The 13,786-nt window shown below is 40.8% G+C and overlaps 1 protein-coding gene across 2 annotated transcripts in view; it reads left to right on the top strand.

Annotated features, from left to right (window-relative positions):
- LMTK2 (lemur tyrosine kinase 2) overlaps positions 1-13,786 on the top strand; it is a 45,775-nt gene that overhangs the window by 26,118 nt on the left and 5,871 nt on the right. Inside the window, exons 7-13 of one of the 2 annotated variants that reach the window (XM_083413333.1) lie at positions 2,911-3,044; positions 3,985-4,069; positions 5,704-5,825; positions 6,598-6,747; positions 7,118-10,010; positions 12,095-12,230; positions 13,357-13,605. In XM_083413333.1, coding sequence (XP_083269459.1) covers positions 2,911-3,044; positions 3,985-4,069; positions 5,704-5,825; positions 6,598-6,747; positions 7,118-10,010; positions 12,095-12,230; positions 13,357-13,605 — 3,769 coding nt within the window. Of the gene's footprint in view, positions 1-2,910; positions 3,045-3,984; positions 4,070-5,703; positions 5,826-6,597; positions 6,748-7,117; positions 10,011-12,094; positions 12,231-13,356; positions 13,610-13,786 lie in introns of both variants that reach the window. The other variant, XM_083413334.1, reaches the window with a different exon arrangement.

Genomic DNA, 13,786 nt, shown 5'->3' with positions numbered 1-13,786 from the left:
GTGTGGCAAGCCATTACATGCAAACAACTGTGTATGCAGAGAAGGCAGCCACGAAGGAGGATTTAAGAGGCTTCCAGATAGCAGCTCTTTTTTGCTCTGGTTTTCCAGTTTGGTTTTAAAATTCAGTTGCTGCTTGATGAAGGGGGGAGGAGTCTCCATTGTTTTTGAATTTCGTCCTTTTGCTCCTGCATAACATTTGCATGTGGGAAAATGGTTCTTAAGAAGCAGTGTCTGTTAAGATGATCCATGTGTTATAGGAAGTATCCTCTTGGAAAAGACATTTCCTCTTCCCTTGAATTCAGGAAGAATGACTCTTCTGAGATAGCTCTTTCCAACTGCAGTTTGCATAACGTACTACTAGTATTAAGTATATTTTCCAAAGCCTAATCTGCTAACATTTAATTGGGAGCGTCTTGCTTGCCAACGTGTATTTCAGTCAAACCGTTTGATTAAATAGTTAAACTAGAACAGTAAACTATGGATCATTAGAGGGAGTTGGCTTTTAACAGTTCATACGACAGGAACCAAGGTAAGAGCAAGTCAGTTGTGCTACACTAGTGCCTTTTTGAGATTCAGTTTCCAAACCAGGTATTGGAGAAACCTAATGTATTAATTCCAGAAAAATTACTGTAGCACATTTGAAAAATGTCATTACTGTGTGGGTAACGAATATGAGCAATGAATAGTTCTAACTTGGCACCATTCCTGAAGGAAGCCTTAAATTTTCTGGGATGCCAGTGGTAGAAACTGTATATCCTTTCCTTCCTCTCTCCTCTTCTGCTGATTGCTTCTACACAGTAGCAATTTGGAATTGTATGCAGAAGCCCATGAGTTTCTACTAAACCAGGGGTGTCCAAACTTTTTTCAAAGAGGGCCAGATTTGATGAAGTGAAGCTGTGTGAGGGACGACCAAAGTTGTTGAGTTTTTTTTTAGGATTCCCCCCCCCCCAATCTGTTGGGCTTTTTTTTAGGGTTGATGTTGAAGTTGTTGGGTTTTTTTGCCCAGTAAATAAACTGCCACATGGGCCGGATTGGACCCCCGGGCCAGACTTTGGACGTACCTGTACTAAATTATTGCATAAAGAAGCTTAAAGTACTGTATACTGATTCCTGTTACATCTTTAGCATTTCCTTTCTGAAGTTCAAAAGGGATTAGGACCACTTCACGCATAATATAGTCTTAACTGTAAATGTAAAAAATGTGTGTAAAGGTGAATGGAGGGCTGATTGAATGGTTTGGGAGCGCTTGAAGTTAGCTGGTGGAGGCCTAGATGAGAGAATGCTGGGAGCCCCAAGTTAAGATCAGGATATAAAGAAGTTAGCTTACATTTTAAAAGTATGAATGCAACATATTTCACATTTGCAACCATATGCTTGTCAGGGAGTTGTGGTTGGCCATAGTTTCTTGTTGTACCTTCAGAGGCAAGCCTGGGTTTGGGATTTTGCTTTGAACATGACAGCCCATAGTTGATTACTAATCTTGTTAGCCGTGAGTCTTCAGAAGCTATAAAAGGAAAGTTACACTGTGTTATTCAAGTGCAGGTTCTTAAAACAAAAGAGTTGCAAATGTATGTTGCACACTAAATATGTTGTGCATTGCAAATTAACAGATGCATCTCCAGACTGTGCTAACCCATTATGCTCAGAACTGTTTTGGCCACTTGGCAGCCTGCTGTTGTGCAGAGGAAGTGTTTAAGCAGTTTCCCAGTCAAGCTTTGTTCATGCCCTTCTTCATCTCTGCTTTTTACACTTGCATTCTGGAAGGTGTGGGTTAAAGTACATTTTTGTGTGAGCTATTTTAGTGCAAATGAATTTTTAGTAGAAGCCCGCCCAGGAGAAATGGCTTCCTTAAAAAACAAAAAAAACCCCCCGCAAAACATAGGGCAGTAGACTCATTTAACAACCTGTAATCATTTTTACTTGCAAATTGTAGGAGGTAATTCAGCAAATGGTGTCTTGCTGTAAAACAAACTTCTCTTATGCTGCTGTGACTTTTGCCTAATAGTTTGCTGCCATCTAGGGTTGGTGAAGCAGGTTTGCCTCTGCTTTGTGCACACGCTTCTGTAATGTGTTCATGGGTTGAGGCATTGCAGGTTAGAAGCCAGATAGAATTTAGATGCTGCCTCCAACCCAATGCTTTTCAGCTGCGCCCAGGCATTCAGCTGCCGGTTAACAAACATAGAATAGTTGAGTGGTGGGCATCCATTTATGAATGAGAGATGTACACTTTGAAATTTACCGTGGAACTTCTGTTCCCTTCACCTGTCTGCAGTTTTCTTATACAGTCTACTGCTAAGTGTCATGTCCTCTTGCTTCAATGAATAAATGTTGAAACTCAAGATTTGTAGTACTGTAGTATCATTCTCTCAGATCAGTTCGTGTGATCCTAGTATAGTAGATGTGTTTTTCAGAATACTTGAGTGTGGTGTGAGTCTGCTTTATGTGCAGGGCTGGTGCAGTGTAGTGGCTAATGTGTATGAGAGAGACAGGTTCAGAAGCACAGCCACTTTGCACAGAGATCAGTGCTGCTATCCATCCTTCCATGCATTGTCATTCTTGCCTCTTATCCTCTTAGCCCCTTTCTTTTCCTGTCCCAAAGAAGACCTGTGGGTATAGCTTCCATTTTTCATTTCCCCATAACTTTATTCCAGACCAGTTATTATAAGTGCATAAATAAGTCCTGAATAGCTTTAAAACAGTCACGGTGTGTACCTCGGCTGCCTTTTTAAAGAAACGTTATAGAGACTTGAAATTTGACGACAGTGCTCTCTGAGTGCAAGCTTATTTATAACTAATATTTATAACCTTGTTGACTGGCAAGACCTAAACTGCGCTTAGCTGCTGCTTCATTAAATAACTGTTAAGTGCAACCAGCTTGAGAAGGCATTGATGACTGTTCTTGTTTTACAGGGTGACCTAAAAACGTACCTTTGCAATGAACAGGAGAACATTAAAGGAGATTCCCAAATAATGCTGCTACAGAGGATGGCGTGTGAGATTGCAGCTGGGCTCTGCATAATGCATAAGCATAATTTTATCCATGGGTATGGCTTCCAAATGAATAATGCTTTTGCATTTACATTACATAAAAGACAAAGACAAATCCCTTAGTTCTGAAATACTAGATTTAGTAGGTTCTAAGGCATGCTGAATTTAGCAGCAACCTTCTTATTTGCATTTCCCGCTACCCCACGCCAGAGAATAGAAAGACGTTTGCAGTTCTGTTTCTTGTTTTGCTTCGATCCATGAGTTGGAAAATCACAAAGTTGACATCTCATCACATGAGTTGGAGGTTGTGGCTGCAGCATAGTCTTATAAATGCACACATTTCTTCAACTGAATCGCAACCCCTTTTTATTTTACAGTTTATGTATGAATACATACATAATGGGGCTGGTAACTGAACTGCCATTTATCCACTGAAGCTCAACCCTAATGAAATTGCTTGTAGTCTGTCTATGCAGTGGTTGTCTGAGGTTGCCCTGGATGACTTGCACAACAGTATTCGAAAAGCAAAAGTACATACTACATTATTTTTGCTTGTTAAGAAGCGTGTTTAGCTGGCCACTTCTATTTTCTATTTTGAAGAAAAAACAGCTGCAGGACCCTGATCTAGACCCCTTCCCCTGTTTCCTGCCAAATATATCCCTCTTCCCCCCACCCTCCAGCTGCTGTTTGTTCACAAAGATGTCATTTGCAGCAGACTGGCCTAAGATCACCAAGTGAATGTTGCAGCTTCCCTCATGCTTTCTAGCCAAAGTCCAATATTTGATCCATTTCACCATTCTGGTTCTCCAGGGCTCAGATAAGCACATGCGTATGTTCCATGATGATTTTTGAATGGCTGGTGCTATATTTAAAGCTGTAATCTAATACTGTGCTGTGTCAGATGAGCTTGGCTACATTATTGATTTTTTTTTCTTAATCATATGAGCTATTGTGAACTTTTGTTCTCACTGCAGCATTTTTGATATTTTTTTCCAGTGACCTAGCCTTACGCAACTGCTTCCTTACATCTGATCTAAACGTAAAAGTGGGAGATTATGGAATAGGATTCAGTAGGTATAAGGTAAGTTGACACATTTACAGAATGGCAGTGGCTAAAGTTACAAATTACTGTTTTATGTGGGCTTGCTGAACTGTGAGCAGTTCTGTAGCTTGATAATGGTGCACATTGTAATCTCCATTTTTATACTGCTCTTTGATGCATCTGTGCATGTTGGACTTGCTGATCTTCTCCATCTACTCTTTGTTCTAGTGCAGTAATTTGCATATGTCAGTGGGATTGTGCCATTTAAGAGGTACTATATACTGCTGATATTAAGGCCTGTGCAATCTTGTGCTAGTAACTGAATCCAGTAGGATTAGGAACACTCTTAAAAAAATTAAAAGCAGCCTCTGGTGTTGTTCTGAGGCATAGAAAGGGCATGCTTAATCCTTCCCCTGGATGTTTTTTCTGCATCCTCCCTCCTGTCATTCCTCCAGTAAAAATGGCAAACCACTATTGGCTGCTTCTCATTTAAACAGAAAACTTGTTGGAGCTTCATTTCACTTTTGCTTGCACCATGTAGTGCATTTAATGAGCATCAAATGTACCTGAATTTATATCCATACGATGATAGTCAACACTGGTTATTTAAACTTGTTTGGATGAAATATATGGCATTAGAGTGAATAAATATTTTCTCTGCATGTCACACAGCTAAATTTCTCATTTTTGGTAAACAATTTAAATTTGTTTTTGCATTATAAAACCTGAGTGCCATGGAGCAATAAAATAAAATACTAGGTTCTGCCTAAATGCTTTAATTTTGTGGTCTAGCTACCAGTCTGTTTCTTGAGCAGTCTACTTTAATGTGGACCTACATAAACCCATAGGAAACACTGCCTGGACATTCTGATTGATTGCCCCAATCTTTTTCTTCCTGTCTCCATTCTACTGATTCTGCTGTCACCAGATGGCACTGAAGATGGTCCATGCACCCAACCACCATAGTAGTGCTCTGTTGCTACAGGATAATGTTGTACATGCTGAGCATGTAGCTTTCGTTTTCCCCCTTCCACCATATAGCTTCCACAGTGCTTCTCTGCTAAGAGACAGTAGTAGGGAGGCTGTGCAACTAGCTCAGTTCCTACGGCAGCAGTGCTGAAGTTTAGAGGCAATTATTACTTGCCAGAGATGTCTAGGTGAGCACTGAATTGCAGGTTTCCAATGCAGAAAGGCTGGCCAAAAGCTACAGAAGCCAAAAAGAGGAAGCAAAGCCTCAGTTATACAGACTAAGTTAATCATTACTTATTGATTTTTCAGTTGAACTAAATCAATAGGAAATTCAGCCATAGAATTAAATGTTGGTTTTTGCCCAATACATTTCAGAGTATTTCCACCTTCTGGGGCAAAGAGATTTCTGATAATTTTTTGGTAGTGATTTATTTATGTCATTTGCTTCTGAAAGACTCTACTCCAAAACACGTTGGGCACATTGCAATCCCCAATATTCCCTCCAACATTAGCTTCATTTTGAACCTTCATTGCGGTTTTTTTTTTGGCTTTGGTTCCCTCGTGCTGACCCTTCTTTTTTGCAAAGGCAAGTCAAGGGTTCTCTAATTCCAAGGAATCTGAGGCATGAGAGAACAAACAGCATTTGACAATGTGTGGTTTTTGTTTGCCCTTTGAATTTTTTGTCTCTTTCCTTGATATAATAGGAAGATTATATTGAAACAGATGAAAAGAAGCTTGTGCCTCTTCGATGGACTGCACCAGAGCTGGTGACTAGCTTTCAGGACAGACTGTTAACAGCTGAGCAAACAAAGTACAGTAACATCTGGTATGAAAACAATAGTATAAGGCTTTGCTTAATTGAAAGTGTTTGGCCTGGTTCAGAGGGAGATCTTGGCCAGGGTTGGGACATTTGTGGCTCTCTAGATGTTGGACTACAGCTCCTGTCATTCTTTGGCTGTGCTGGTTGGGGCTGATAGGAGCTGGAGTCCAGCTTTGGCACTACATTTCCTCTGTGTGAGAGGGGAAAGGGAAGAGAGCTTCTGCTTTCACTTAAAGCAAACTGCAGTTTGCTGCTTTATACAAACTCAAAGAACTCTGGTTTGTTTAAAATACCATATGTTAAAGATAAACCAGAGTTTCAAACCATGGTTTCTTGTAACTGATTGTATCCAGAACAAACCACAATCCTATGAATTCATACGTAATGGCAAACTGCTGCCTCTTTCTAAAGGGAAAATGAAAGTTTTCTGTCCTTGCCCACAGAGGAGGTAGAGAAAAAATTGGCAAGGCAGAGATTGTTGAGATTGTTTCAGCCATTCCTCTGACTGACACGAGTGTGTTAGAACTGTCCAGCAGTTCCTTTGAAAACAAGTCTGCAGAGTGGATTGTTACCATGCATATATAATATATATCTCCAAAGGCCCCATTTTAATTTTACTGAAAATGTAACAGGGTTGGGATTTACTATTGAGTAGTAGAACTGAAATAGGTTTTTGCACATCAAAATCCCTTTCAACATAGCTTATGGACTGAGTACCATGATGGGATAATTGTGTTGTGTTCTGGCATCTTGTTATTGAAGACATTTATTTTTGCAGGTCACTAGGTGTAACACTATGGGAGCTTTTCAGCGGTGCTGTGAAGCCTTACTCACATTTATCTGATGATGAAGTCCTGGTGCAGGTCATAAAAGAGAAGCAGACGAAGCTTTCAGAACCTCGTCTTGAGCAGCCATATTCTGATAGATGGTAAAACTTGAGTATCTGAAATCTATATCCAGTTATATTCCATTAATTTCATCAGTCTTTAAAATAGCTATTTAAGACTAATAGGAAAGGGCAGAGGTGGGCAGGTTGTGGCTCCCTGTGACCATCTAGCGGTATTGTGACTGATCAGATATTGAATATTGGAAGGTCTGTTTTGTAATGCCAAAAATAAGTCACAGTAGTAAAAAGTTTGCAAGCACTTAATAAGTAGAAGTAAAACAATTGGCATGTTTCTCAAACTTAAGACTTATTGCCTATTGGAAGGAATTGTTGTCCTGATACATCATTGACTTTTCCTAATGGCCATTATTACCTACATTATTGTAAATGGAATATGTGGTTCTTTTCATAGGTATGAAGTTTTACAGTTCTGTTGGCTGTCTCCAGACAAGAGAGCAACAGCAGACGAAGTGCATAAGCTTCTAACGTATCTCCGTATGCAAAGTCAAAGGGATTCGGTGATTGATCCTGAACAGTGGAATGATCTCAAGCCTGATACTTCAAACAGAGAGTCCTCTGGTAACTCTGCCTTCCCAATCCTGGATCATTTCACAGGCAACAGGTTTGGCCGTGAGATGGAAGAAGTTCTCACGGTAACTGAAACAAGTCGAGGGCTCAACTTTGAATGCATCTGGGAAGCAGCCAAACAAGACCACTTTGAATGCGGCCAGGCAAATCCTGATGAGGGAATGACTTACACCAATATCTTCTTCCCAGTGGAGGTTTTTGAGAACACACTTACGGAGCAAGGACCTGGGAATGAAGTTGAAAGTGGGCAGGATGTGCTTCGTGTCCCTGGGGAACTTCCCGTGTTTCATGCCCAAAACCCTTCTGTTGGAAATGATTATTACATCCAGTTAGAAGAGAAGAGCAGAGACAATAGTGTAAACTTTGATAACCAGGATTCTATATTGATGACTGACATGGACAGTCATGCAGTTGTAAAGGACAAAAACTCTCACTTCATAGTTCTTGGGGACTTTGCTGCTGAATCCACTACAGATGGGGACTCTCTCCATCACAATACATATCCCAAGGGACAGGATTTCCATGTTCATTGTCCTGAAAGTCCTTTCCAAGATATATTTAGTGATATCGACAGAATGGAACAATTTACAGATATGAGAAATAGGTTTGAGTTGGCTGATCTAAATGATATTCATGTCGAGCTTGAAGCAGTTTCATATTCAGGTCTTGAGGAGTCTGTAGTTGATCAGCTGCAGAAGAGAAGTTCCAGACATGCTTCTGAAAGTGAAGCTGTTTGCTTGCAGGAGGATATCATAATGCAGTCCGATCCTAGCTTACTGACTTCAGAAGAGCTGTCGGATAACTTCCTTTTCCTTCAAGAGAATAATTTACTAAAGGGGGCACTGAGTAACAGAACTGGTGGTGGTGACTTAAAAAGAGCATCTGACAACACAAAAATGCTAGATCCACCAAATACAAACTCTCTGGGGGTTGAACTTAAAATGGATGGGAATTCTCCAGTCCATGAAGACGAACATTTTGTGCAAATGAGCACAAATAAAAACAAAAGTATTCCGCCCCAGCCCCTTATGCAAGGTCAAATGTCTCCTAGGTCACCTGTGATGGATAAGGAGCAGGTATCCCCCTTATCAGGAACTGAAAAACCCTCTCCTAACATAGAAGTTAATGATAACTCTGCCTGCAGTATTGATTACTCTTACCTTGACATGGATCAAGTCTCTGAAGCTGGCTTTAATGAAACGTTATCCATGAATGCCAAAAACCAAACTAATGGGAGTAGCCCCTGTCATAGCATTGCACTTCATGCTCAAGAGGAAGAAAGACAGCAGAATAAGCAGGAACTTAAATGCAATAGTAGTTCTTGGGGGGAGCTGATTGAGGATCTGAAGAATAAGCCATCTGGATTAGAGCAAGGTGATGAGTATATTCTGGAGCCAACTGACGAAGCTTTAACCAAGGTTCAGAAATGTAACAAGGAGACCCCGATCAAAGACATTGCTCTTTCCTCTGTCCTTCCTTCAGACCGTACAAGTCATGACAGTCTACTGGAGGACAGTTTATCAGCTCCCACACAGAGCATGGGGCAGTCTATTGATACACCGGACTCATTGGATTCATTAGATGTTATTGAGGTCTTAGAGTCTTTAGTGGGTCAGAGCCCACAGAAACCTTTGCCACCTGATAAACCTGCTGACAGTGGCTATGAAACTGAAAACCTGGAGTCTCCTGAATGGACTTCACACCTTGTTGGCAGCAACTCCAATGAAGACATGGCTTTGTCCAGTACTGCTGGTGATGGTCTTTTGCATGATAAGCCTATGATCATTCTGTCGTCAGATGTCAATACAGACTTAGACACAGCAAATACCATGGATACATTTGAAGGCACCTCTAAGGCTTCTTTTGGTGGCATCCAGAATTCGTACAGAGATTCCGCCTATTTTTCTGATAACGATTCTGAACTAGATAAGAAATCTGAGGTTACAAATACATTGGTAGACGCTCAAGTACGAACAGAGGGTGGTATGTGCAGTGACTACTTTGAAATAGAAGAGACTAAAAATGCAGAAAATCGGTCAAGTGATGATCAAGTAGCCAGTGACCAGTTCACAAAGAACTCTCACTTGCAGCTAGAGTTGGAGGAGAAGCTGGAGACCACTGAAACAAAGCAAGAGTATCTTCATAAAGGTGACAATACAGCTTCATTGCTACCTGTGGTAGAACTAGAGCCTACTGATGAAGATGACATTGAGATCATATATGAGGATTCCCCCAGAAGTGTCTCTTGCACAGGCACTAACACAGCAGACTTCCTTCCTGAGAGAGATCTAAAGCTCACCCCTAACTTGTATGGCCCTGCTGAAGTGTTGGAAAAATCCTTAGTGTGCCACTTTGAAGGTCATAATAAGTTGAAAGAGCCAGACATCGAAGGAAAATACCTTGGTAAACTTGATGTTTCTGGGATGCTTGATCTGTCAGTGGATGGGGATGATGCTGATGAAGAAGATGAGAACAGTGATGATTCTGAGGATGATATGAGAACTTTCCACTTGCATGGACTTAGCTCTGACAGCGATGAGGAAATTGTCCATCAAATACCGGTGATCCTTACGGATAGGGATGATGGCAAACATCTAAGGAGCTTGTTAAAACATGCGAAGCCACCAGGGCAGAACAGCCCTTCTGAAAACTTTATGAAGAATGAGAGGAAAGCCGTAACGTTCTTTGATGATGTCACAGTCTATCTTTTCGATCAGGTATCTGATGCTTTTCTCGTTATTTGTTCTCTAAAATGTAAATGCCTGCTGGTGGTGGAAAGGTCACCATCAATTTGGAAACCTTGGGCTCACTGTGGCAAATGGAAGTTTGTGCAAGGATGTAGGGGAGGAGAAGGCAGAATAGCCACATAATCTCAGAGGCCAGAATTTTCATAATCTTTCTTATGCAAATATTTTGTTGCAGAAAAAAAACATAGACTCTAAATATTGTGTGTTTGCGGGAGTTCACAATAGAGATTAAGAGAATCTCAGGTAAGGAAGAGTGCTGTTAAGCTCAGTTTCCCATGGACTTTTGGTTGGCCACTGTGAGAACAGGATGCAGGGCTAGATGGGCCACTGGCCTGATCCTGCAGACTCTTGTGTTTTCAAAAGCTGTGCAAGTAATGGATATGCACACTGATCACAGTAAGCCATAAAAAGATGTGCTCAATTTGATTGTGCCCACTCTGCTGTCTCTGGCTTAGCACGATGTCCAAAGTACAGATTGCGGTTCTGCTCTGATGACTTCCTTTTGGATTGAAACAAACCTTAGTTTGGGTGTAATGCTAAAGCCAGAGATCGTGATTTGTTTCCTCTTCATACAGTTTGGTGCTTTCACAATAAATCATTGCCACAACACGTAAGCTGTGTTAAATCATAAAAGAAAGTGGAAAGCCTGAAATCCTGTTGTCCCACATGATTTTTAAGGGTTTGAACTAAGATGGACGAGTGGAGTTGATCGTTCATTCTAAAATAAGAGCATCATAGAACAAGTTTATCAGCTCCTCGATCTATCCTGTTTAGTCCATACCTCGTTTGTACAGAGGTAGGTAAATACAATTAAATATAACTAAAGTATTCAGATTACCTGTAATTTTCCTAGTTAGTGTCCCACTAAGAAGTGGCCTTCTATAAAGAAATATATCATCCTGAGCCATGCTGCATTAACTGTATCAAACTCGCCTCCTAAATGCACTAAATGGCAATGATTTAAGCAAAGAAGCACATGGGGATTGAAACAATTGGTGATTACTGTAACCTACAGTTGTGATTGTGAAGAACACTGGGGTTGCCTGTAGTTCTTTGAGTTAGAATGGTTGTGTGTGTACACTCCCTCTCCCTCTCTCTGAAAATAGTTGACCTACTTTACAGAAGTCCAAGGTTGTGTATCTAGTTCCTACTTCTGTAATAAGATAGGCCACAAGGTGCCTTTTATACCTTGTGGGAAAGCAAACTAGCACAGCAAATTGAGGCCTTTAATTATATAAAAAAGCAGCAAAAAAACAAAACAAAAACCCAAACCTCTAGAAATGAACGATGATTAGGTTTGCGGAATGGTGCAGAGTTTCTTAACTTTTGAGTGCTGTCCAAAATAATTGAGTTATGTTTTACCAAGATCTTTTGGTCTGTTGATCCACACAAAAGGTTTTATACGGTAGGAATCTTTTTGGTACTTGGGGGTGCTGCATTGTGGGAGCTGTGGCTCTTTCTGGAAGTCCGGTCACAGAAGATGTTGCTGCTGTTGGTAACCCTCCCCGTGTATGGTGACTCCCCATACCAAAAGTTTCCCCATCAGGCAATTAGGTTTGAAGATGCCTTTATTTTGAGCTGAAGGTGAGTGTATGGGATCCCCCTGCTGACTTTCAGCCCTGGCTGCACCTAATTTTGCCCACTTCAGGCTTGCAGCCCCTGGAAATAAGAGTACGGTAAATGCCATGCAGTAACAACGGTAAACAGTTGTAAAATGAAATGCATGATGATGCAGTTGCTAGCTAGATAGCTCAGTTGGTTAGAGCGTGGTGCTGATAATGCCAAGGTTGCAGGTTCGATCCTCATATGGGACAGCTGCATATTCCTGCATTGCAGGGGGTTGGACTAGATGATCCTTAGGGTCCCTTACAATTCTATGATTCTGTGAACTCGGTGGGTAGTACATCAACATCCCCACCCCTATCCCCCAAAACCAAGCAAATCTGGGCTGCTTTGAAATACCACACTGTAGATCTTCAATATGGTTTCAACTGGTGAAGCATCACATGCATACAGTAATGGAAGTAATAGTATTTCTTTGGATTATTTTTTAGGAAACACCAACCAAAGAGCTCGGAAATCGTGCTACAGAATCAAACCACTCGGATTCTGATAACACTCCTGTTTCTGCTTCAGGCCCTGGTTACTTGAATAAATTTACAAATTCAGAAAGTTCTACAGATGAAGAAGGTACTTAATATTTGGCTTGCAAGTTTAAGTGTATTCCTTTATAAAATTAAGATGCAGAGTTCCCAAGCGAAACAAGTACGTTTTCTTCCACTCGTTTCTTTGCTTGAATGCTTGTTCTAACTGACCCTGTTCATCGGTGATGTACATAACTTTGAATTTTGTATTACGACCAATGATTAATCTAAAACCAAGCTTGCTTCAGTTTAATCCAATTGCAGTTTCCCAATAAAGATGTTGGTGTCACAGTGATCTTAAAAGTAGGACCATGGCTTAGTAGCAGAGCTTTGCATGCAAAAGGTTTCTGGTTCAACTAACGACATCTCTAGATTGGATAGGGATAGTAATCTTGTCTGGAAGCCTAGAGAGTTGATGCCAGACAGTTCTGTGCCAGATATGCCAATGGGGTATCTCATTATGAGGCAGCTTCCTCTGTATAGATAGGATAACCACCCTTACTTTGTTTTAACTGTGGTTTCCTTTCACTTGTGAAGCTTCTGTTGATGCGTTTAGAATTTGCTTGGTCACCCACTCTATTGACTATATGAACATAAAGGACAAAGCTCCGAAATAACTTTTAAATGTTGATCACATGCTGAACAGAAATTCCACTTTTCAATGTAAATATTCAGATTTAAGTTTAAATTTAAGGAAGTGTGGTGGTCTGCAAGGAGAAACCCAATCAGAAGAGTTTGTTCCTTGTATACCATCCATCCCTAACAAAGAGAATATATAAGGGAATCTGGTGACATAGTCTGTGCTTCACTTTGCAAAAATCAGTGTCATGCATCACCTTATTTTTTTTATAGGCCCCTATAGCCCGTACGGGCAGGGGTACCTTTACCTTTTTATTTTGCCCATGTGTCTACCTAAGGATTCAAAAATCTGGTTTTGTGCTCTTAGAAGTAGGAAAATATAGCATGTGTGTGCTTCATTATCATATGTCCAATTTTGCATACAGTTCATCTGCTTCAGTTGATGCGTTTAAAGATTTCTGATACTGGCTATAAGCCTAATCCACAGATTAGGATATGCACACTCTGAACTAATTGCAAGTTCCATTCCCTGGAGATTTCGGCATTTTCTCCAGATTTTTATTTTATTTTAATATGTGTGTGATTTGTTCCAGGTGGAGGTTTTGAATGGGACGACGACTTCTCTTCTCCAGAGCCCTCTTTCATAGCCAAGGCAGCAAACAGCCTCATTAGTTCCAAGCCTTCTCTTCAGACCTCAAAGTACTTCTCCCCACCACCACTGCCTCGAAGCTCTGAACAAAACTGGTCGAATCCTTTACCTTACTCCAGGTTCTCTATCTCTCCAGCAAACATTGCGAGCTTCTCGCTCACTCACCTTACGGATTCTGATATTGAACAGGGAGGCAAGTATTTTCCTTCAAGCACTCGTTTGTTACATCAGTATGGTTTTCGAGCAATGCTTGCTCAAGCGATTATTAAAAGATGATAAAATCTTGAGTAAGGAAAGTAGATCTACCTTCTGGCCTTCCTTTTCCTAAATAGCTGCTGCCTGTTGTTGTTCATGGCTCTCCTTTGTAATCCCTG

This window comes from Podarcis tiliguerta (genome assembly GCF_965153285.1).
Source record: "Podarcis tiliguerta genome assembly, chromosome: 14".
Taxonomy (NCBI): domain Eukaryota; kingdom Metazoa; phylum Chordata; class Lepidosauria; order Squamata; family Lacertidae; genus Podarcis; species Podarcis tiliguerta.
Note: the sequence above shows the minus strand (reverse complement) of the source record. Positions and strands in the feature narration are given on the sequence as shown.